At 53.4% G+C, this 25,171-nt stretch overlaps 1 protein-coding gene across 1 annotated transcript; it reads left to right on the top strand.

Moving 5' to 3' along the window:
* On the top strand, positions 1-22,438 carry Ighmbp2 (immunoglobulin mu DNA binding protein 2). Its single transcript, XM_021634182.2, has 15 exons — positions 1-306; positions 1,399-1,568; positions 3,041-3,230; positions 3,405-3,502; positions 6,217-6,380; positions 8,578-8,778; positions 10,119-10,266; positions 12,350-12,524; positions 14,751-14,933; positions 15,201-15,313; positions 15,959-16,053; positions 16,721-16,844; positions 17,649-18,497; positions 21,218-21,387; positions 21,724-22,438. The coding sequence occupies exons 1-15, from the start codon at positions 212-214 to the stop codon at positions 21,925-21,927; spliced, it is 2,979 nt and encodes a 992-aa protein (XP_021489857.1). The 5' UTR covers positions 1-211; the 3' UTR covers positions 21,928-22,438.
* Positions 22,439-25,171: the final 2,733 nt, after the last annotated feature.

The raw sequence follows: 25,171 nt of genomic DNA, 5'->3' as shown, positions 1-25,171 counted from the left end.
GTAGGGAACACATGGAGGAGAGAAACACAGGTCCTACTGGATTCACTAGCTTGGCAGGGAACACAGGAAACGAGTGGGTCCGGAATCACTGCCCGGGCAGAGAGCACAGGTCCTTTGCGGACTCTGGCCCGGTGGGAAAAACGGTCCGACGGGAACACGGGTCCTACAGGACTAACTGGCCGAGCAGGAAGCACCAGTCAGGGGCTGCACCATGGAAGAGATGGCCTCGTCCACTGTGGAGAGTTTTGTGGCCCAGCAGCTGGAGCTGCTGGAGCTGGAGCGGAACGCCGAGGTAGAGGAGCGCAGGTAGGTTTCTCCGCGGGTCCCCGGGCCTCTGCAGCTCTCTTAGGTCGCTGCTCCGAGACGGTCTGGTATTTGCGGCGGGGCGGAACTGGCAGCGTCAGTGGGCAGCATGCAAAGTCGGCGCTTGGCGAAGACTGCAAAGCGGTGTTACTAGGACGTCGAGGCAGAAGGATCGGGAGATCAAGGTCATCATTGGCTATGGGTTAGCCTGAGCTACAGGAGACCCTGTAATGAGACTTTCCCCCACACACACCAAGGCGGGGGGAGAAGAAGAGCCCACGCGGTTCTGTTTGTGATGATCAGAGCTAGATGGGGGAGTGGGAGAAGTTTTCCTTGGGAACCGGGGAGGTGATATACCTGAGCACAGCCTCCTAGAGGAAAGTGGATGAAGCTGATGTTATGTATGGTGCCTGAGCATTCCTGAAGAGCCAGCTTGTTTCTGGAGACTGTCTACAGGTCTGAAACAGACAGAACCTGCGCCTCTGTACTTCGCAGGGCCACCCCTGTAATGCATTTCCCTAAGTACAGACAAAGGCTGGTGAATCGACTGGCCCAGGGTAACACACGTGGAGGAAGGATTTGAAGCCAGTCTGAGATTACAGATGCGACCGTTGTTTGGTCGAGAGCCTGTTTAGTCATGAGGAAGAGTTTTTGCTGCTCTGGCGGTGTGACTGTGGGATCATGTTCCAGACTTTGCCTTACTTCATCTGTAAAGGCAAGTGATTCCCACACCACATGCTTGCTGTGAGAGCGAAGTCATCTGCTCCAAGTCAAGCTAGGGCCTTGAACCACAGTTAGGGTGTTGGGGTAAGTGGCAGAAAGGGAGGCAGGTATAAATGGGAGGGCCCCACAGGACTTGTTGACAGATGGCAACGAGACGTGGTAATGCTGTTGGCTCACCTGGAGCAGGTCAGGCAGTACCTGTCTTGGAGCTGTGGGAGGGGCAGGGTTGGAGCGGAGTCGTTCCCTATTTCCTTTGGGGAATACTGGGTGACTGTAAGGAGAATTCCTTGCCTTATTTCTTTCCCTGCGTAGGTAGGAATAGGCGAGGGTACAGGCGCAAACAGTGAAGCTGCTCTCCTTGGTGTCTTCTAGGTCCTGGCAGGAACACAGTTCCCTGAAAGAGCTCCAGAGCCGAGGGGTGTGTTTGCTGAAGCTCCAGGTATCTAGCCAACGCACTGGGCTGTATGGACAGCGACTGGTCACCTTTGAGCCCAGGAAATTTGGGCCTGCAGTGGTGCTTCCCAGTAATAGCTTCACTTCTGGTAGGTGTTTGCTGTAGGCTTCTCTTGGCTACTGCTGGTGTTCAGATCAAGGCTTGTGTGCTCCCAAAGGCTGGAGGACAGACCCAGATGGAGTACGGAGCACAGCAATGAAAGCTTTCTACTTAGAACTCTGTCAGCATAGCTGGCTTTATGTGTTGTTTTGAGACAGGGTCTGGAATGTACTGTGTAGCTGAGGATGACTTTGATCCTTGAACTCCTGATCTTTCTGCCACTACCTACCAGGTGCTGGATTATAGGCCTACACCAGCATGCCTGCTTTTTTTGTTTTGTTTTGTTTTGTTTTTGGAGACGGGAATGTGACTCAGTGTTAGCCCTGGTCCATCTGGAACTTTCTGTGTAGACCGGGCTACACTAGAAGTTACAGTGAGCTTTCTGTCTCTGCCTACCGAGTTCTGGACTGCCAAGCATGTGGAAACACATTTGGCTGATAATACACTGTTTTTTGGTTGTCCAGATTGGCAGCTTTCTCTTTGCAGTGCCTGGGATGGAATCCAAGGCTTCTGGCATGCTGAGCAAGCACCTACCATTACACTGCACTCTGAAGCTTTTTGACCACATGCTAGGCATGCAAGTTAGCCTCAGCCCTGAAAACTGAGAGCCAGCAGTACTGGCCTGTTTTGAGTGGTAGCCTTTGATTACATTGACTTCGTAGACTCTTGTCCCAACAGTTGTCAGTTCTCCTGGGTTTGGAGAAGATAAGATGGGAGGGGTGGGAAGGCGGTGAAGGAACCTGCTGGTGAGTGTCAGACCAAGCAGAACTTGAGATCTTGACCTTATTAAAGGAGCTACATTCAGTCTCCCCCCTTGGAAGATGGGAAAAAGAGTGCCTGCCACTGTCAGGTGTGGGGAGCAGGATGGAGCCTGTGCAGTGTCTTCCCTGAAGCTGTGTGAAATGACTGGCATGCAGAATGATGGGAGGTGGAATTGGACCTCTGTGTAGAACGTCAGCAAGCTGAATTGGGGGTGTGTGGCTGTTGACCAAATTCAGGGGATGTGGCTACTGTCCATCTTCCAGAGGACAGTCTCAAGTCTCAGTCACTCAGAAGCAGCAATCCTGAGAGGAGGCATCCTACACAAGGTGGGAGCCTGACACACAGCTCAGCTTCTGTTCCAAGAGCATTCTTGTTATATTCTGTTTGTATTTCTAAAGTCAGGGAGGAGATTCAGGGCACAGGTGAAGCTCACACGTGGGTGAGGTATCTTGAGGGAGAAAAGTGCTTGCCACCAAGCCTGACTGATAACCCGAATTCAGTACCCAGGATCCACATGGTGGAAGGAGGGAACCAACTTCTCACACATAAGCACCATAATACTCAGAAAAAATAAATAAATGCATGATGTGAGATATATATACGCACACATGTGGAGACATAAGTATGCATATATACACTATTTAAAATATTCTGGAAATAGTCATATACCATAGTATTTATATGGGTTTGTTTTTTCAGGTGATATCGTGGGTCTATATGATACTAATGAAAGCAGCCAGCTGGCCACTGGGGTCCTGACCCGCATTACCCAAAAATCAGTCACAGTGGCCTTTGACGAATCTCATGATTTCCAGTTGAACCTGGACCGAGAGAATACCTACAGATTGCTGAAGCTCGCCAATGATGTCACCTACAAGCGTCTGAAGAAGTGAGTGTTCCTGACTGGACATAAGAGGGCCATTTCCTTAGATGGGACTTGTGGGCACCCTTATGTTTGTTGAGGGAGGAAGTGGGCTGTCTGCTAAGGAGGTGCTGGGTGCTCTCAGGTGATGCTGTCCCTCAGCTGTCCCAAAGAGCTCACTTTGGCTCTGGTTCCTCACAGAGCACTGACGACATTGAAGAAGTACCACTCTGGGCCAGCATCCTCGCTCATAGACATCCTGTTGGGTGGCTCCACCCCCAGTCCTGCCACTGAAATACGTGAGGATTTTTAATTTTCCTTTATAAGATTTATTTTTATTTGTGTGTGTGTGTGTGTGTGTACGTGTGCATGTACACTGAGCACATTGCTTGGGAAGGTCAGAAGGGGCCACTGAATCGCCTGGAGCTGGAGGTGGTTGTGAACTGTCCAACATGGCTGCTGGGAACCAACCATGGGTCCTCTGCCAGTACATGCTCTTAACCACTGAGACATCTCTCCATCTTCAGCTTCTTAATTTCTTGCCTGAAATTATGTAGAACAGTGTGACCTTGGGCTGATTTAGTAGGAGTTTACATTAGGTTTGAAATCTCTGCTTTGCTATCTTTGGATATGTTTCTCTGATTGACTTTCAGGCTCTAGGCTGTCTACACTGGACACATTACTGAGTAGTTCTCGTTGAAGAACTTGCTGCATAGCCAGGGCTGGCTTTCAACTTCTGATCCTCCTGCTTCCACCTCCCAAGTACTGGCGCTATAGGTGTGCACCAACACACTGCCTGTGTGTTACATATGTATATGTGTGGTTGTATACACTTGCGTGCACCTGGGGGTTATGGCCAGAGATTGCTTTCAGGTGTCATCCTCAGTCCCTTTCCACCCTTTCTTTTATCTGCTTATTACTGTGTGCAGAGTGGGGATCCACTCTGTGAGTTGGTTCTCTCTGTCTTTTACTGTGTTCTAGAGATTGGACATAGATGGTGAGGCTTGTGTGACAAAGCCTTTACCCTGGGAACCGTCTCACTGACTCCAACTAATTTTTGAGAGTCAGGGTCTCTCACTGAACTTGGAGCTCACTGACTAGCTAGGTGGACTGGCCAGTGAGTCCCAGGGACTCACCTGTCTCAACATCCCGGGGCTAGGACTGTAGATGCACTTCACTGGGCCCAGCTTTTACATCATGGTTTTGGAGACCTAAATGCAGATTTTTCTGCTTGTGTGGCAAGCGGTTTACCTACCAAGCCATCGTCCCAGCCCCACACCACACTTTTAAAATGATATTCTGATCTTTTTTTTTTTTTTCAAGATGTTTTATGGCCTAGCAGTGGTGGCGAGTGCAGGCAGATCTCTGAGTTAAAAACCAGCCTGGTCTACAGAGTGAATTCCAGGACAGCCAGGGCTACACAGAGAAATCATGTCTCAAAACAGCAACAACAACAACAAAAAAAAAAAAAAAAAAAAAAAAAAAGAAAAGAAAAAAAAAGCAAGAGAGAGAAAGAGAAAGAAAGGAGATGGGTCTTGTGTAGTCCAGGCTGGTCTTAGTCTCAAACTTACTACGTGGCCAAGAATGACCTTGAACTCCTGACATGTCTCTACCTCCTGAGTTTTAGGATTATGAACATGTGCCATCATACCCATGTCAGAAATATATTAGCTGCCATTAAAGGCAGGTGTGTCCTGATTGTAGCATGTTATTTAATTAACATGCTATGTGCTGTAGAATGTGCCAGAAACTTGGGCTTTGTAGTCCATGCTGTGTTCCTCATTCTGTCTTTGTAATGGTTTATAGGCTCGTTGCCTCTCACAAGTCCGGGTCAGTGCGCTTTTCCTAAGAGCTTGGTGCACTCATCTGCTGGGTGTCTCTGAGTGGACGCCAGACAGAGCTGAGCATAAGAGCTCGTCAGGACTGGAGTACCTCGGTGGGGAAAGCACCTACTGTGTAAATGTGAGAGCCTGAGTTCTAGCACTCCTTCATGGGACAGGAGGTAGGGACAGAATTCCTGGGAGCTCAGAGGCCACCTGACCTGGCCTCTGCAGTGGTGAGCAACAGATCTCGTCTCAAACAAGGTAGAAGACAAAGAGCAATACCCGCAGTCCTCTGACCTCTACAAGGATACTGTCTGCCTCACACACAGACACAAACCCATACACATGCGTTTATGTGCTCACACACGCAGGTGATTTTTTAAGAATGCACTGTTAATCATCTGAGTCTTCCATTATCCAAAACAAAGGCACAGTCCTTGTTCTTTGTCATTTTTTGGTCACTTAAGAGTGATAAATATTGGAAATGACTATGCCCCAAGGAACAGTTCCTTCACATCTGTTATTCTAGAGTGTGAATTGGCAAAGTTCATAAGAAGCAGGTTGTCAACATCTAGACATTGGGGCCTTATAATCCTTTTAATAACTCACCCTATGGTGGCACCAGCCACTAACTGGATTATAACCAAATGGTGTGGTACTTTCTTATAAAATGAGGAAAAACCAACAGCAGGCTGAGTGTTGGTTCCTGTTCCTGGAGAGATCTTGTTTTGAAAATTAGGGTTTGGGGCTGTAGCCCAATTGTTAGAGGGCTTGCTCAGCACGAGTGAAACACTGGGTTCCATCCTCAGCACCAGGTATGGTGGTAGAGTTTATAATCCCAGCCGTGGGAGGTGGGGTGGAGGCAGGAAATCAGAATGTACAGAATTATCTTCAGCTACGGAGAGAGTTTGAGGCTAGCCTAGGGCTTATATGAAACCTTGTTTAAAAAAAAAAAAAGGCACAAGCACACATTTAATCCCAGAACTTTGAGGCAGAGGCAGGTGGGTTTCTGAGTTTGAGGCCAGCTTGGTCTACATAGTGAATTCCAGACCAGCCCAGATTACAGAGTGAGATCCTGTCTCAAAGAACGAGAAAACAGACTAATTCTGTGCAGTGCAGCTCAGCCTGGGCTCCAGCCTGCTCTGTGCACTACCTGTTCCTGATGGCTGACAGTGGTGTTTCTCTCACAGCCCCACTGACCTTCTACAACACGACCCTGGACCCTTCCCAACAAGAAGCTGTGTCCTTTGCACTGGCGCAGAAAGAACTTGCCATCATCCACGGGCCTCCTGGCACTGGGAAAACCACAACCGTGGTGGAAATTATCCTCCAAACTGTGAAGCAGGGATTAAAGGTGAGCAGAGGGCCTTCCCTCCGCATCCGGCCCTGTAGCTCTGGGTTTGTCAAGCTCTTCACTCACAGTCCAGCATGGCTGGTCAGGACTGGCCCTGGGCATTTGCAGGTTGAGTGGGCTGCTGCGCCCTGCAGGTTCTCTTTGCGCTGCAAAGCAGGGACACCTGTCTGGATGCATGGGGAAGGCTTGGGAGCCCTAAAGGTTGTTCAGCCTTTGTTGTCAGCTGGGCTCCCTCAATTTCCACGCTCGCTGTGCTCTTGCTTTGAGTCCAGGTCCACAGTGGTGCCGTGGAATTGAGCAGGGCCCCTTAAGAAACCTGCAGCAGGTTGAGGCAGCTGGTAGGACTGCAGTTGATCAGAGGTGTGGCTAACCCACAAGATACGTATGCACTGTGCGTGCTCTCCTGCCCTTCTGAGCCACGGAGCACTGGTACGTGTTCCTGTTCACCCACACCAGTGTGGGGCGCCCCGGTCCTCCAGGCATTCTGTACGCTGTCAGCAACCGCACAGAAACCTGAGTGCTGGGGCCCAGGAGGCTCACCGTGTAGAAAAGGCAACCAAGAAGCAGCCGTGCCTGATTGTGCGGTAGTGACCACATGAGCCGAGGTTGATTGGCAGAGCCACCTCTCCCCGGAGCTGCAGGGAGACCCGTTGCTGTCTGTGTCCACCAGTGTGTCCCCCAGAGTGCCTTTGTGGATGTTTGGAGCCAGCAGGAGATGCTGACTTCGTAATGGAAGGCACAGAGGGTGGTTGGTGTTGGCTGGTGCCTCCAGGTCAGCTTTCAGTGAGGCTGGTGCACTAGTGTTCAGAGGGGCACACCGGAACACGTGGGCAGGATTGGATTGACAGAGACTGGACTCTGCAAGATGGAGCCCACCGGAGCCCCTTGCTTCTGGTCCTAGTTACATGCTGGATGTTTTTGTTTTGTTTTGTTTTTAAGTAAAAGGGGTTTATTTAGTTTTATTGTTGCTGAGGAGAGGCACAGTGGCCAGCTGTTGCCTTGCCTGTGGCAGTGTGCAGTTAAGAAAAGGGAAGGGAAGCAGGAGCTACGCATGTACACGGGGCTGTCTTTAGGATGTTGGGGTTAGCTTTTTGGGAGGTGCTCCTGTTTTGGATGCACTTCCTCACGTCAGCATGAGAATTCCCAGATCGTGATTCTAGGAGAGTTCCTAGAATGTCCTGCGGCACCAGCTCTCAGGTCCCAGTCGGGAGCCATTAGTACACAGCAGGTTTCTCTTGACCTCCCATAACAGGCCTCCGTTCTTTCCACAGACTGGCTACAATTTCAGAATACAATCCAATCTTGTTTGCACTGTGCAAGCAAGACAGACAAACAAGATGCAGAAGCCAGAAGTGTGTTTCATAGGCTGCCAACTCCAAAAGTTGGGAGGGGGAACCCACACCATCGGCTAGCTGGAAGTATAGGGTCTCTTCCCAAAAACCACCTGCAGCTGAGGGAGGCACTCTCACCTGGTGAAGCCTTGCCAAAGCCATGACTAAACTCATGGTTGTGCTGGCCACTTTACCAAAATGCTGGGAGACAGGAGGTGGCAAAAGAAAGTGGGTTAATGTTGGCCAAAACTGGGGAGAGAAAACTCCACAGCTTCTCTGGCTTTCCTCCACCTGAATCTCTCTGTCTGTCTCTCCACCCACTCTCTCAGCCTCTTCCTCTCTCTTTCACTCTCTGTCACTTTCCCTCCCTCTCTCTTCTTCCTCTTTTCCCCTCTCCACCTCCCTTTCCCCCTTCCTCTCTTTCTTCGTCTTTCCTGTTCTCCCTGTTCTTCCCTCCCCTCTCTCTTTCCCCTTCTTTTTCCCTCTTCTCCTCTTCCGTTCTCCTTTCCCCCTCTCTCTAGCTTCACTATGTGGTGTTGAACCCACACTGACCTTCTGGCCTCAGCCTACTGAATGCTGGGGTCACAGGTGCACACCACTGCATTCGTGGCTCTTGGAGTCTTCAGTGCAGTCACAAGCCAGCTGGCAGCATTCAGTGCTTTGGAGATGCATAGGTGATAGATCCCTGGGTTCCAGTTACCGGGATATGGCCTGGGTTGAATGCCATGCACCTTTGAGAGCGTGTATTTACTCTTTCACCTTATCAGTGCACACTCTGTCCTTTAAGGGGTGTTGTTTGGTTTAGTGTGTTGGTGACTGGCTTTGATTAAGAAAGAAGTTGCTGGAAGCCTGACTCTGCTCCCCAGGTTCTGTGCTGTGCTCCCTCCAACATCGCTGTGGACAACCTGGTGGAGCGCCTGGCTCTGTGCAAGAAGCAGATTCTGCGCCTGGGCCACCCAGCCCGCCTCCTGGAGTCCGTTCAGCAGCACTCACTGGACGCAGTGCTAGCACGCAGTGACAATGCCCAGATTGTCGCTGACATCAGGAGGGACATCGACCAGGTCGTTGTAGGTATCATGGAGCCAGTGACCCTGGCATGAACTTGTCTGAGCGTCAGTCTTTAAGGAGTCAATGTTCTGTTGTGTCCAGGTTCCTCGTGCTTATCTGCCTCTCTCTGTTCACTTAATAATTTATAATCAAGGGGCTGTGGGCATGGCTCAGGGTTCAGCACCTCCCTGGCTGGCACAAGGCCCTGGCCTCAACCCCAGCATCACCTAAAATTGAGCATAGTGCCTTAGGCCTGTCACCCCAGCATTTGGGAGGTAGAGGCTGAAGGATCAGAAGTTCAAGCTCATCCTGGGTTGCAGTGAGCTCAAGACCAGCCTGGGCTACCCAAGACTGTTGGACCACACTTTAGTTTGTACTGTTTGCTGCGCATGCAGGTAGAGAATTACACTGGGTATGTAGTAAGGATCCAGCTACTTTGGGGGTGTGGAGTAGGTGAGAATGTGTCCGTGGGCTGGGGGTGGTGCTGGGCAGAGTGTGGGGCCCTGGAAGCAAGCATTTCATCAGTGCCTCCTCTGTGCTAGCCAGGTGGGCTGGCTGATGCTGGCAAGATGAAAAATACTCAGAAAAGCAGGTCCCTTCAAGAATTGTTGGTCCATTTCCCTGCCCATGCCAGGGACACCAGGGCTTGCTGAGCAAGGTGGTGGTGGTGGGCTCCAGGTGAAGGGGCTCTGTTCTAGCAGTTGGTGCTTATAACCTGGATCTCTAGTTCACATGCCTGTCTGAGTTTTCCTTAGTTTCCTGAGCTTGACTGTGTTCTCCCATTCAGCAATCCCCCTGCCTCACCCTCATCTTGACACTCCCTTTTGGCCTCACCACTGGGGAGTGATGGCAGCAGAGAGGATGCCACGGCCAGGAGTCCACCCACTCTGGGAGAATGGAGGCTGCATGGTGCAGATGTCAACCTGGGGCAGATGGTGCGCAGGGAGATGGGAACAAGGGTACTTGCGCTGCTTGGCGCTCAGGCAGCATACTGTGCCACCCCTGCCCACATGTGGGCATCAGGCCCCTGCCCACATGTGGGCATCAGCGAGCTCAGCCTCTGGTTGAAGTTTCCACCGGAGTCCAGGCTGGCACTTTCTTGTCTGGAACAACAGCTGTCTGTTGTCCATAGTCACAGTTACAGCTGCTAACTCTCCCCTCCAGCCCCTTGGTCGGGGGACCAGCCTCTGTGGCAGGTGGGGTTTGAGGCACTTATGCGGCTGTGTGCGTCCTTCACCAGGATTCTGCTGTTCAGTGCCATCCCAGGAATGTGCTGAGCTGGATCGCTGACAGCCTGGGAGCAGGGTGATGGGAAAGAAGTGCCAAATCCTGGTGGAATAATTACAGACTCTTCTCTTAGGCCAAGAACAAAAAGACCCAGGATAAGAGAGAGAAAAGTAACTTTCGAAATGAAATTAAGCTGCTAAGGAAGGAACTGAAGGAGAGGGAGGAAGCAACCATAGTCCAGAGCCTCGCTGCGGCAGATGTGGTCCTAGCCACCAACACAGGTGAGAGAACAGCCCTCTTGCCGGCATGGCCTTGGCCATGGAGTCTGCACCCAGCTGCTGCTCCTCCCACCCAGCTGCTGCTCTTCCCGGGCCTCACAGAGCCGCTGGGCTGAGAGTCCAAACGTAGGGAGCCTTGCAACTACAAAATCAGTGTCTTCCACGGGCTATTCTGAGTGTTCTCTCTTGTTGCTTGTGTGTGTGTGTGGCTATGTGTGCCATGTAGAGGCCAGAGGAAGGTGTCAGGTGTCCTGCACTGTGTCCTTGAGACACAGAACCTACACTGGTGGCCAACAAGCCCCGCAGTGCTCCTGCCTGTACCCCTAACAGGGCTGAGTCATAGACCCTTGTAGGCCACTCCCTGCTTTTTACGTGGATACTGGAGAGTTGGAGCTCAGGTCTTTATACTTACACAGCAAGTGCTCTTACCCCCTGAGCTATCTGCCCCACTCCTTCCCTCGACTTATTTTGCGGAGGCAGCATTAGGGCTCACCGTGTAGCCTGGCCTAGCCTGGAACTTCCTGTGTCGCTCAGACTGACCCCAAACTCCAAGTGATGCTCCTGCCTCAGTCTCTGGGTGCTGGGATTGTAGGTATATGGAATTACACTTTCGAGAAGAAAGGGACACTGGCTTTTAACTCTTTTTGTGGCATCCCACAACTGCTGCTCTTCCTGGGCCTCACAGAGCCACTAGGCTGAGATTCCAAACGTGTTTGGAATCTTCAAATCCGTGTTTCTGTCTTCATTCATTTCAAAGTGCTCGTTTGCTTTTGTTGGGGGGAGAGGATGTCACGAGGCCTTAGTTTCCGTTTTGACTCAGTGGTTTAGCAGTGTTTTGTGCTCTCCAAACAATGGGGGATTCCCGCGCTTCCTTTCTGATGCTGGCTCTGCTTGGCTCCATGTGTGCTGTATGCAGGTCCACATGATGCCTTCACTTGACCATTCTTTTGAGACTTGCTTTCCCAGTCTTCCAGAACATTCTGTGTGGATTCCATGGGAATGGGAGCTCTGGTATTGGAGGGGTGTTCTGAATGTCCATCATATCAGGCTGCTGCTCACCTGGTCTGTTGCTGAGTTACTTAGAGAGAGACAGTGTCGTGGATGTGAAAGGGTACAGCTGTGTATTTCTCTAGGCACTCAGCACTTACTTTGAATCTTTGAATGTTAGGTTAGGTCCTGTCTCCTTGATTAATTACGAGGTTCACCATCATGAAGTCATGAAGTAGTTTTATTATTTTTGTTTTGTTTTGTTTTGTTTTGTTTTGAGCCAGGATTTCACTGTGCAGCCTTCACTGTAGACCAGGCTGGCCTTGAACCCACAGAGATCTGCCTGCCTCTGCCTTCTGAGTGCTGGGATTAAAGGCATGCACCACCACTGCCCAGCACTTTTTTCATTTTTTAAAATATTTATTAAATATCTATGCAAATGAGTGCAAGTGCCTGTGGAGGCCAGATATATCAGATCTTCTAGAGCTCGAGTTACAGATGGTTGTGAGCCACCTTATGTGGGTGCTAGGAACTGAACTCAAGTTTTCTGCAAGAGCAATATATGTTCCAACTGCTGAGCTATCTCTCCAGCTCCTGATTTTTTGATACTTTCTGAGACCAGGTCTCATATGGCTTCTGGCTGCTTCAGACTTGATTTGTATCTAAAGATGACCCTCCCTGTATTCCTTATCCTCCTGCCTCTACCCCCCCAAGTGCTGGGATGGTACACAGGTGTGTACCACCAAATATTCTCATATGGCTCTATGTTTTTCCACTTTAATGTCTGCTAGTGTTTTTTTTTTTTCCTTCCTTTTAAATTTTAGTTGAAATCTCAAAAAGCATATTTTTCATTTACTTATTTTGTGTACGTGTGTGTATTTGTGTTGGTGGACATGTGCGGAGGTCAGAGGACACCGGGCAAAAGTCAGTTCTCCTCTTCCAGCATGTAGACCCTAGAGCTTGAATTCAGGTCGTCGGGTTTGGCAGCAAGCTCCTTTATCCACTGAGCCTTCCCCGTGGCCTTGCACATAGTAGTTTTAGTAGAAAACTAGGTTGTGAAGCAAAATGAATAGGCTGGCTTGGTCCCCATCCCTACCAGGTGCATCTCCCGATGGCCCGCTGGCACTGCTGCCTGAGGGCTGCTTTGATGTGGTGGTGGTGGACGAGTGTGCCCAGGCGCTGGAAGCCAGCTGCTGGATCCCTCTGCTGAGGGCGCCAAAGTGTATCCTAGCCGGAGACCACAGACAGCTGCCACCCACCATTGTCTCTCACAAGTAAGTAAGACACCTCCTGCCTACTGTGCTGGCCCTTCCCCGCACTCCCTACTGTCCCTCAGGGCCAGCCTCTGTGCCAAGCTCACCGTGAGGTCTGTGTATCCCTCTGTCGCATGGCTCTCAACTGCAGCTCTTCCCTGTGCTGCACAGCTGATCCATTGGGCTGTGTGCTGTGTGAGAGTGGGCTTTGGGTCCCCCTCATATCTGTGGCTTCAGGTCCAGCATGGAGCTGGCTTGTTTCCGTGCTCACTGGATGCTTGTTGCTCCAAGACCCTGGGAAGGATGGGCAGGCTTGACGGTTGAGCTAGGAGAACCTCTGGGTGGGCCAAGCTGGCCTGCGGTAACTAACTCCCAGCCTGCCGTGGGTTCTCCAGTGTGTGTTAGACACCTTCAACAGGACTGGGGGAGTGGTCCAGCTCAGGCTCTCCCGGGTGGAGGAAGTGCTGTCTGCTGGCCAGCCCTTCACATCGCTCTTTCTATCCTTCTGCTCACTGCTCTAGCCATGCTGGCCTTCTTGGATCTCAGTGTGGCCCTGCCTCACTGTCCCCTCCATCTGGACCACTGCTCCCCTGAGTGTTGGCTAGACCTACCCTCCATTCAGATAGACCCTTCTGTGGTTTCCTGTGCCCGCTCTGCTCAGTTGGTACCGTCAGTCCCTTTTAAGATTCACATGGTTCCCCTCAGCTTGAATCACTCCCTGACAGTGCTTATCTGTTTGTCTGCTTGTCTTTCCAACTGGAGAGCCCACAGTGGGCCTGTGTGCAAGGTCTGACACGAGTCACCATGAACAGACAATTTTAGCAGCCAGGGCCCTCCGCCCTGCTTGTGGCCTCCCCTGCAGCCGAGGAGGCCTTGTCCCGATCCCTGATGCATTTGAAATTTTATCTTTTCTGTATGTTCAGAGGGTCTGGTGGTGAAAGAATTGCCAGGACAGGTGTTGTGTGGGACCTCCCACAGGGAGTAGGGGGCCCTGGAGGTGGGATGCTCAGGCCAGGTTGTCTTGAAGGAAAAGGTGCTTACAGCAGTCCCTCAGGACCAGGCTTGGCAGGAGAGGGAGGGTTAGGACTGGTAGAGTGGGGGATTCTGGGGAGCATGAAAGTCCTGCTGGGAAGGACAGGGTTCTGAGGAGGAGTGAGAAGGCTCATGGTGTGTGCCCGGGGGCTTCTCCAAGGGGGTGTTTCTCAGAGCGGGACAGCAGATGGCTCCATCCTCTAGGGAGCTGTGGGTTGGATCTGGCTGTCCCTGTGAAAAGGACCCTGTGTGTCCCTTGGGAAAGTTGGGTGATACCAATGCCTGTGCTGTGCACTTCTGGGTTTATAGGGGTGTGACAGGCATATGTCCTGCCTTTGGCCTTAGTTACTTTGGTGACAGAGGTCCTTAATAATCAATTGAATCCCAGAGCTAGAGAGATGGCTCAGCAGTTAAGAGCACTGGCTGCTCTTCCAGAGGACCCAGATTTGGTTCCCCAAATCCTATTTGGCTCATAACTATCTGCAGCTCCAGGTCCGGAGGATCCAATCCCCTCTTTTGGCCTCTACAGGCACATGGGGAATACAGAGACTCCCTGCCCCTTGGATGAGGTGGAAATGATTCAGCTGTAGAGAATGAATGTATCCATGCCTGGATGCCATAGTGGTGATTGCCATCCTTTGGAACACACTGAGTTTGATTTGTTTGTTTGTTTGTTTGTTTGTTTGTTTTGAGATACAGTCTCATGTAGCCCAGGCTGGCCTTGAACTCACTCTTTAGCTGAAGTTGCCCTTGAAAACACGAGCTCCCAAGTGCTGGTACAGACACACTTCCCAGTGCCCAGAAACATTTTCTTAGAAACAGTGCAGGTTTGTGGCTTACAGTGCCAGGGCCTTGGTTCTAAACGGGCTGCCTGGTCTGAAGGCTTCAGGGTGGATCCATGTCTGCCTTACCTGCCTTTCAAAGCCACTGCAGATGGCTCACAGTTCTTCTCCCATCTTCTAAGCAGCAAAGTGTCCTCAGATCTGCTTGGACCCTGTCTTGTGTCTTTGCCACCTGCCAAGTCCCTGTTGCTCTGAAGCGGACGGGTGTGTTCCCAGGTTCTGGGGTTCTGCTGAGTGCGGCAGCCCAGCCTTCCCTCCCGTCATGTGGGAAGCCAGGGAAGTGCAGGCTCCTGAGGTTGAGGGCAGTCCTCCCTACTCTCCCACAGTGTCGCATCTAGACTCAGCACTCCTTTTCCCTCCTTTCTCGTCACAGGGCGGCACTGGCTGGGCTGTCCCGCAGCCTGATGGAGCGCCTGGCAGAGAAGCATGGTGCCGCCGTGGTACGGATGCTGACCGTGCAGTACCGGATGCACCAGGCCATCGCGCGCTGGGCCTCGGAGGCCATGTACCACGGGCAGCTTACTGCCCATTCCTCTGTGGCGGGACACCTCCTGAAGTGAGTGACATGGCCTCTTGCTTCCCTGACCTTTCTGCCTAGCTTGGCTCCAGCCCCAATTGGCCCTCTGTGGAAGGCTGGAGGGGAATGTGTCTTACTGAGGGCTTGGGATGGGATAGCAGAGGCTGCCGAGACTCACTTTCTAGATGGTTGCCTGGGCCTTCCTAGGCGCTGGGCCCATCGAGCAGCCCTTGTGTCTTTTTGGAGGGAAGGACCAGTGCTGTTGTGAAGGAGGTCAGTTCCACCTTGTGTCCGCTCCTATGCCAGGGACCTCCCAGGTGTGGCTGACACGGAGGAGACAAGTGTCCCCCTGCTGCTCGTAGACACAGCCGGCTGTGGGCTGCTGGAGCTGGAGGAGGGCCAGTCCAAGGGAAACCCGGGTGAGTTGCCAGCCAGGGCCGCCTGGTCCTCTCAGATTGCTTGGAACCATAGTCACTTTCCAGCGTCCTCACTGGACACAGTTACCTGCAACTGTAGCTCCAAGGTATCTAATGGCCTCTTCTGGCCTCCACAGGCATCCGAGCACAAATGGCTACACTTACACACACACACACACACACACACATCTACACATAAGTAAAAAAAAAAAAAAAAAAAAACCTTTAAAAAGAAAAAGAAACAAGTCACTCCTGCTGTAGGGAGGCACTGGGTACAGAGATGAGGGTACATTCCTGGTGAACTGTGGGCTTGGAGCTGGATGCCAAAGGTCAGGACAGCATCCTGGGGCTCTTCCGGAGGCACAGCTGATATGTGGGCTGCTAGGGCTGGTAGCCTCTCCCACACTCCTCTGAAGGCGTGGCTGTTCATCTTGGGCTGAGAATCTCTCTAAGTCAGCAGTATCCAGGTCCTTCGGATCCCTTCTGTCAGCCTGGTGACCTCTGGTCGGCTGGTCACCTCCCGGGATGCTCCCTGCCCTGGGCCCAGCATAAGATCTGCTCACAACAGGCAGGAAGTGTTACCCGCAGCTCAGGAACAGAGGCTGCATGGTGCGGCCCTCACTGACCACTGTTGTCTCTCCTCCCCAGGCGAAGTTCGCCTCGTCACTTTGCATGTCCAGGCTCTGGTGGATGCGGGGGTCCAGGCAGGTGACATTGCTGTCATTGCGCCCTACAACCTTCAGGTGTGAGGAACCCCCTTTGTCTCCTTGTATCATTGGACTGAGCTAGAGGCTGGAAGGACAGGGTAGACTGTTGGCTTCTGTGACTACAAAGTCCGGGGCTAGAGTGACCTCATGGTGACCAAGTCTAGGGCCCAAAAGACACCAGCAAGAGACCATCTGTGTTTCTGTACCTCACATTGCTACCAGCCTGACCTCGGCCTGGCGCCTACTGTGTCCTTGTTTGATGCCAGCATTCCAGATGGACATAGTCCTAGAGACCATGCTGGTGGCCCAGGTTGTGTCCCTGCCCCAATCTGGTTTGGTAGGAGACGCTTGCTGCCTGCTAGTGCAAGGTCCCCAGGACGTCCCTTGCCTGCCCAGGCTCTGCTGACCCTCAGGGGTCAATACCATGCTTTTTGGTCCTGTGCTTTGACAAGCTCAGAGGGCAGAGGCAGCCCTGTGACGCTGCTGACACAGGAGAGTCCCAAACGGTCGGCACACTCACTCCCAGGCTAAGAACAGAACAGGCCTCAAGCCTCGGACGCACAGTCTCACGGCAGCTTGCTGCTGTTGCCGTCACTGAAGGTTGCCCGTGGTGGCTGTTTCTGCAGGGCGGGGCTCCCAGGCGTGATGGGTCTCGTAGTCCCCTAACATGGTGATGAGATCTCCGCCCTGCTTCCTGTTCCAGGTGGATCTGCTCAGACAGAGCCTCTCCAACAAGCACCCCGACCTCGAGATCAAGTCTGTTGATGGCTTCCAAGGCCGAGAGAAGGAGGCAGTGATCCTGACCTTTGTCAGGTCCAACAGGAAAGGTAAGTAGCACAGCCCCCGCTGGAGCCTTGGGAACAGCCTGAGAGTGAGTGTGCTGACCCTGTGGAACTCTCCTGTGTGGGCAGCACCACAGCCTTTGTCCTCTGAGCTCGTGTAAAGCACAGGACCAAAGGAGCATGTCTTGATCCCTGAGGGTCAGCAGAGCCTGGGCAGGCAGGGGACATCCTGGGAGGACCCGTGAACAGAGCTTCCCAGCCTGGTGTTGGGGAGGGGAGTATGCTGTTCTCAGCAAAGGGAATAGACTCAGTCTGGTTGGGGAGCAGAATACTGAGGAGGCAGGCTGGGGCATGGTGGGCCCTGGTGACTTGGTCACCCTGTCTAGGAGGAGAAACCCTCCCTCATGTCCTACAGCCTATCTTCTAGCCCTGAGACATGAGTTTTGCATGGCCATGGCTTGCCATGCATCGAGAAAACTGCATCCAGGCAGTAGCTGGTGAGCTTGCAGAGTGTCCTTGGAGCAGGCTGGAGATGGATGAGGATGAGGCTGTGGCCCAGAGCTCTGCGCTGTGTCCACAGCATCTGCTCCCAACATTCCGGACCCAGGCGTGAGGCGGAGGCTTTCTTGCCAGGCAACGCTGGCCATGGAACTGCCCTGGGCAGCAGTGGGGCAAACAGATGCTGTGTCCACCCTGCTAGTTGCCAGTCAGGCAGTGTGTACAGGGAGCGCAAATGGGCAGCTGTGGACCATGTGGCTTTGATGATGTGACTAGTCCTGAGTCCCTGAACAAGCGGCCTGGTCCCTGCCTTGGATTGCTGCCTCTCTCACCTTTCTGGCCTCTCTCCAGGTGAAGTTGGTTTTCTGGCTGAGGACAGGCGGATCAATGTTGCTGTCACCCGTGCTCGGCGCCACGTGGCTATCATCTGTGATTCCCGCACTGTCAACAACCACGCATTTCTCAAGACCCTGCTGGGTTATTTCACAGAGCATGGGGAGGTGCGCACAGCCTTTGAGTACCTGGATGACATCGTCCCTGAGAACTACACCCACGAGGGCTCCCAGGGCCACAGCCGGCCCCCCAAGCCCAAGGGCCCTGCCACCTTCATCAGGAAGCCTGCCAGTGAACAGGAGAGTGGCAAAGAGGCCAAAGCAGCCGCCGGACAGGGCCGAAGGAAGCCGAGTGAGAAGCCGTCAGGCTCTCAAGCCCACTCCCAGCCCGGCTCTAATGTAGGTGGCTCTGACAGAACTGGAGGCACGGACCACACAGAGCACTTTCGGGCCATGATCAAGGAGTTTTTGGCCGGCAAGGAGGCACAGCTGGAGTTCCCCACATCTCTGAGCTCCCACGACAGGCTTCGAGTCCACCAGTTAGCTGAGGAGTTCGGGCTGAAGCACGACAGCACTGGCGAGGGGAGGGCACGGCACATCACGGTGAGCAGGAAGAGCCCTGCAGGTTCTGGCGGTGTGGCCCCGAGGCCTCCCTCCCCCCCAAGCCCCACACAGGCTGAGCCCGAGCCACAGGCAGAACAGCCTCTGGAGCAGCCAAATGGCCCCACACAGCTGGATCTGAAGGCGCTGCACCTGGAAAGGCTGCAGCGACAGCAAGGCAGCCAGGCCCAGCCAGCCAAGGTTCCCCCTGGTGGGGGTTCACGACCACAGAAGGCTCCACAGAAGAAAAAGAAAAAAGAAACAAAAGGTAAACCATATCTCCTCTCAAGCACATGGTGCCACGTGGTTCCTGTCTCCCGCCACCTGCTGCCTCCTGCCACCCTAGGAGGCAGTTAGACTCCCTTGGCCGCTTGGATCTTGCTTTTCCCATGACTCGTCTCTCTGGCCTGGCCTTCCTGGGGTGGTCACAGGCAGGTCACCTGCTCATCCCCAGAGCCCATAGGAGCAGGCAGGGAGAAGCCCTGTCATGCTTAGTGCTGTTGTCCCCTTGGGAAGGGAGGCTTGAGGACCCCATGGGGCAGGGCGTTTCCTGACTGGCAGCACAGGGGCAGGTGCTCTGAGCTGCAGGCCTGCCGAGCACACCATTGTAATGCCCCATGCTGGGGCCAGGGTGGACTATGTGCTCTGTGTTCAGCCTGCACTGTGCCCACATCCTCTGGGTGCCCCCACCCCTGAGCTGGCACACATGCTCCGAAACAGAGAGGGCAGAGCTGCTAGGAAGTTCTGAACACTTCAGTAGGCCCCTGCCAGCAGGATTACAGATCAGATCCCTTTGAGGCATCTCGTTCTCGTGAGCCAAACCTCACGGGTGCTGTTCTCAGCTCCAGAACCAGCTGTCAGGATTGTGGCACTGTCCCAGGCATGCCATGGTACTCATGGGATGGCCTCTGTAGCTAGGCTATGTGCTGGTGAGCAAGATGGCACAGTGCTGCCCTCCAGCTGAACACTGAATGGAGGAACTCTGAATGGGGGTAACCCCTGCCTCAGATGGAAAAGCACTGCATCTGTGCCTTGGCAAGCCTGGACCTAGCCATTTCTGCTTTTCCTGCCACAAGGCCTAGGTAGCCTGGGAGTCTCTCCTGCTCCTCAGGATATTATCTTTCAGAGTCCACAGGACCTCATCTGCTCTGCAGAGGTTCAGGCTCTGCTTGGCCAGTGCTCTTCAGGGCCCTGGCCATGGATTAATAGCTGGCAGACATGATCAGCTGAAGGCAGGAGGCTCTGGCAACCACCCTCACCTTCCATCAGGTCTGACTGCTCTGCGAGGTCCGTATTTCCTGACACACGCACTGGGGGTGCTGCCATAATGGGATGCACCGTTCCCAAGGTCCTCTCCGGGCCACTTGGTTCTATTTGGGAAGTGGCAGGAGCCAGTGACTGGTTGGCTTTACATGGCTGTCGGGGGTCCGTGGGGGGACAGGCAGAGAGGGGGTGAGGTCGCAGGGAACCAGAAGCAGCTGTCGTAGGTGGACACAGGTGAGCTGGGGCTTCTGGGAGACCTCGGTGTCTGGTAGGTGCTGGTAGTGGCCACCTGGCCTCGTGTGTGTAGCACCTACCAGTGCGTAAGAAGGTGTGTGGGCCACGGACAGACCGGGAGCCTGCCTACGTGGGCGCCTGTGTGGCTCCTTCCAGTACTCTGTCCCCTGCCTTGCACATGTGTGTGCTCTGTGGGGCTGCCCTGAGTGCTGCCGCAACTCTATACCCCTAAGCTTTCGCTGTTGCCGAAGTGTGTTTCTTAAACGTTGGTGCTCACACCCTCCATCACCCAAGACTGTTAAAACATTTTTACATTTATCCATTGTGCACATGTGGGCACGTGGGCCAGAGCACACATGGAAGTCAAAGGACAACTTGTGGGAGTCACTTTTCTTCATTCCACAAATCTAACTCCCCGTCTCAGGCTTGGAGGCCAGTGCTACTAACCAGTGAGCCAATCCACTGACCTCACCTGGGAAATCTTTACCTGACCCTGACTGTGTAGATAGAGAATATGCAAGTCATATCATGTAAGTCATAAAATTTTGTTTTAGAAGTGCTTTGGTGTGCATAAAATTTTACTCTTTATCAAAGGTGAGAATACATTTACATCCAGGCAGACGGACACTGTCTAACACAGCACAATCCTGAGATGTTCCATTTGATAAATTCTGAGGTGTGCTGGGCGGAAAGTGTCCCGCTGTGTCTGGTGTCTGTAGTTAACAAGATGCCTCTGTGAGGATGGGACGCAGGAGCTGCAACGCCCAGCTCTGACAGGGTGGCTGGGATCTCAGCTGAGGTTGGCGACGAGGTGTGACATGGCGGCGGGGGCCAGTGCTGAGCGCTGTGTTCAGACTCAAGGCTTCAGCATTGGCACCATGCAGTGCACATTTGACTTTGAATAGGTTTTTTGTTGTTGTTTTTCAAGACAGGGTTTCTCTGTGTAGCCCTGGCTGTGCTGGAACTCACTCTGTAGACCAGGCTGGCCTGGTCACAGAGATCTGCCCGCCTTTGTCTCCTGAGTGAGTGCTGGGATTGAAGGTGTGTGCCACCACCACCCTGCTGATTTTGAAGAGATTTTTGCTTGTATGTTCTGGAGCCTTTCACTGTTGCTGAGTGTTTCATGATCCCATCCCAACCCCTCATCACCCACAATTTAAGTAAGATACTTACTGCCAAGCACTTCCTGCCCCTGGCTGAGAGCAGGAGGGACTCTGCTGAGCCCAGAGTTAGGCAGCTTCCCTCCCTGGTGGTACTGACATGTGGCCTGGGTTTCTCCTGTAGGTATCTCAGGAAGCTCCCCAAAAGGCTTTTCTGGGTGAAAGCGTGCTTTCAGAGGCGCTCTGCACCCCACTTTCCTGCCTTGGGGCTGGGCTGTGACGTGGGCAGGCTGCCGGCTGCCCTGATGGTGAAGCCCACCGAGGACTCTGGGGGTAGGCCGTCCCGCTGTCTGCAGTGTTGGGTCCTGAGCACTGCCCTCTTCCTCCCCAGCTCCAGCCACGGCTCTGCCCCACGAGGAGGACTTTGACGCCCTGGTGTCAGCCGTGGTGAAGGCTGATAACACCTGTAGCTTCTCCAAGTGCTCGGCCAGCACCACCACCCTGGGCCAGTTCTGCATGCACTGCAGCCGCCGCTACTGCCTCAGCCATCACCTGCCCGAGGTGAGGGCTCCTCCTGGGGATGTGGGGAGGAGGAGCCAGACCAGTCTGTGCCCTCCCTAACGGGGTTTCTGTAGAGGGCGAAGCAGATGCCGCTCATAATCTGACGTGAACAGTTGGGGCACAGGACATAAAGCGCGCCTTTGCCGAGGGACAGCTACAGCAGTGGGAACTCTGTTCACCCTGCAGGCCTCCCATTGGGCAGCTGTGAAGGATAGGCCTGGGGAAGGCGGGAGGGTCCATGGTCTTGCACCAGCCTTAGGTGGTTCCCTCTGACGCAGATCTGCAGGCTGCAGCCTCCCCTGCCCACAGCTCACTCCGACCCTCATGTCCTTTCAGATCCATGGCTGTGGTGAAAAGGCTCGCGCCCACGCCCGGCAGAGGATTAGCCGGGAAGGAGTGCTCTACCCAGGCAGTGGGACCAAGGACAGGACCCTGGACCCAGCCAAGAGGGCCCAGCTGCAGAGGAGGCTGGACAAGAAGCTGGGGGAGCTCAGCAGCCAGAGGACAAGCAAGAAGAAGGAGAAGGAGAGAGGGACATGATGTCACGTCCTCATGCAGGGCTGTGTGGGGCAGAGAGCCAGCAAGTGGGGACACAGTCCCTCACTGTCCATTTCTCTGCCTCCGCTGGTGTGTCCCTCTACCTCCCAAGGCAAGGAGACATGCGTGGTCACCATCAGAGTAACTGCCATGACAGGCAAGGCCCTCTTAGCGCTGCTCAGATGCCTGTCCTGAGAATGAGCGCCTTGCATGGTAGCTGGCCGCGGCCCTTCAGCCTGTCTTCTGCAGCAACACAGTAGGCACAGATTGTGTGGTCGAGGGATGGGGGGACAGCTGCTGCAGGGTCAGAAGGCTCCCAGCTTGTGTCTGCCTGTCCTCTGCTGCTCGTTGACTGTGATGGGAGGGAGAGGGAGCCCTCCCAGGGTGCCACACTGTTCACCCTCAGAGACTGCATCCTCTCCAGCATTCTGTGCCAGTTGCTCATGGGAACTTTGACAGATGTATCTTAGCCTCAGGCTCTTGTTCCAAAGAATATAAATTATTTGCAAATTAAGGTGCGCACATAGTGACTGTTCGCTTGTGTCAGAGGTGAGTGCCCTTTACTTCTGGCTCAGATGTCACCCCACACGTGCAGGGACTGGGCAGAGGTGGCACCTCCCTGGGCATCTAAGAGTGATGGTACAGGTGACTTCTGGCCTGGCAGCATGGACAGGCAAGGCCATTGCTGGGGAGAGTTCACGATCCGTGGGAAGGAAAGAATGCCCTCTCAGCTGAGTTTCCTAGCAGGGAGGATGGAGTTTTAGATTGGGGAGTTTGACACCCTGTAACTGGCCAGTCAACCCAGGCTTCAGGTAGATTCTGGGAACCCCAAGATGGAGCCAGGCTCTGGGCCCCTCTTCCCACGAGGGTCTTCATGCCCTACTCTCTACCCGTTCTCCCTAAGGGTCATTTTTGTCCAAGCAAAGCACAGCTTCCCTAGCCTGGCACCCGAGGTTCCCCCCATGGAGCCTCTTCATGCTGCAGCCACACTGCAGTCCTAAGTGGCTGTCCACCCTGACCTCTGTTGTCATCAGAACAGGGCCAGGACCACCCTCACCCTCTGTCGTGTGTCTGTGTCCTGGAGGTTGGACGTGACGATGGACACCTGAATCAGGACAGCTATAATGTGTGCACAAGCCCTCAGGAGACTAAGTTCCTTGACAGCCCCCTGCCTTTGGTCTCCCAAGGCCCCAACCCCCTTGAGGTTGTTTAAGAGGCAAAGAGTTACCTGGAGGTAATGCCCCAAGGGGACTCCCGGGTGGTAGAGCTGTTGCTGAGTGAACAAGGCCTGTGGTCTTCCAGGCCGTTCAGGGTCATCTGTGCTCCTGAAGCTAGTACTCACCCATTCACCCACTTAGAACCCTTCCTTTAGTCTGTGGTGACCCCTCTACTTGGAGTGAAATGGTCCATCTCCCCAGAAAAAATCAGGTGACATCCCCCCTGCCCTATTCTGCTCCCATGGTCGCCTTCCTTGCTTGCTTCCATGGATGGTGTTCAGACTGAGTTGTTGGGAAGGAGACATGGCCGTGGCTGCACTTACACAAAGCACAACGCTCAGTGCTGAAGCTGCAAGCGGAGCTGCTGCCAGTGCATCAAAAGTAGGGTTAGCTATGCTCTTCCCAAGATGCAGTGGGACCATGGTACCATGCGGATGTGTCCTTCCAAGGCTGCAGGGCTCATAGTGGAGGCTGTTTGGTCCCCCTGACCCATGGGCACAAGCTCTTGTGGAGTCCTGGGATCAAGCTCAGGGAAGCAGTTGCGAGGATCATGTAGCACCTTTGTCCTGCCAAAATGCCAGAACCCAGCAGGGCCAACCAGTTCTGCTCCAGTGCTGACGTCGATGCCCTGGAGACCAGCGACCACTCTGCCTGCTTCCCAGAAGCCTGTCTATAGAAGAGAAGGAAGCCGCAGATAAACAGATCCCCGCATGAGGCTGGGGTTTGCCTGCTGACAGCATTGGAGCCCCTGGATCCAGCCACACCTGACCTCTGCCCCATTCTTCCCAGCATTCTAAACTATCAAGTCCATTAGCTATATAAAGTATACACTGGGTTGCTGTCACTTGCTGCCAAAGGCTCTTTGCTGGTCCAGCCATCCCTGCAGCTGTACATCTTTTAGGACGTGTCTTTGTTTGTGTGTGGGGTGGGAAGGGGGTACGTGCAGATGACAGCTCATGTGTCAGCGGGAGTCGGTTTCCTTCCGAATGGTGCTCAGGAAGCGCTCACATCGTCTTGGTGGGCGGCCCCTTTCCCTACCACGGCTGGCTTTCACATGGGTTCTAGGGATCCAAACGGGCTCTCATGCCTGACCAGCAAACAGATGACCCACTGAGCTATTTCCCCAGCCCAACACATCTGGGTCTCACGGGCTCTGCCTTCTTGGTATGGAGGATGTGCTGGACCAGTGTCCCTGTCCACTGGGGGAAGGCCAGGTCCCATATTGCCAGTGGGAGCAGCTCCCATGAGGGGCCCTCCAGGAGGAGCTGGGCCAGCGCAGGCTGGGCCTGGAGAAAATCTCTCTCTCTCTCTCTCTCTCTCTCTCTCTCACACACACACACACACACACACGTACGCACACTCAAGGCTGTCTTACCAAGCAGGGTGGAAGAAATACTATGTGTTGTAAATTTAAAAAAAAAAAGTTGGGCTATATACTATTTATCATTAGCCCTAAGATCATTGTGGCGGGGCTATCACAAACAATAAGGCACAGACACCTATTAGATTTTATAATTGCCTTATTTACCTTGGGCCGGGCAGATATTTCACTTACGCTGGCTCACTAGCCTCGCCATCCATCTTCCAGCCCCCATTCCATGCCATCCCCTTAATCCTTCTCGTCTGGTCTACCTTCCATACATAACCCCATGATATTCACTTATATTCTTTATCTGGGCCTTTTCATGCCTTTGTTGGAGTCGTTCCTATGGCCCCACATGGTCTCTTCTCCAATGCTAACCCATCTTCGCACCCTCCTTCCTCCTCTCTTCCCATCCGTCTGTTCCCCATGATTCCCTCTTGAACCCCAAAGCCTGGGAACCTCAACCATGCCTACCCCATTCTGTCTTGGGCAGGTTTACAAAACAAGGATAGGTGTAACGAGATCTTGAGGGCCAGTAACACACATCAGACCAACCTCCAACAACTATGCCACTCTGGGAGTGAACAGGTGTGGCTCTAGCCCCTCCACACGGGTCTCCATGCCACGGCCTGCACCATGTCTTCAGGCCCTAAAAGCCCCTGATGGA

The sequence above is a fragment of the Meriones unguiculatus genome, chromosome 1 (genome assembly GCF_030254825.1).
Source record: "Meriones unguiculatus strain TT.TT164.6M chromosome 1, Bangor_MerUng_6.1, whole genome shotgun sequence".
Taxonomy (NCBI): domain Eukaryota; kingdom Metazoa; phylum Chordata; class Mammalia; order Rodentia; family Muridae; genus Meriones; species Meriones unguiculatus.
Note: the sequence above shows the minus strand (reverse complement) of the source record. Positions and strands in the feature narration are given on the sequence as shown.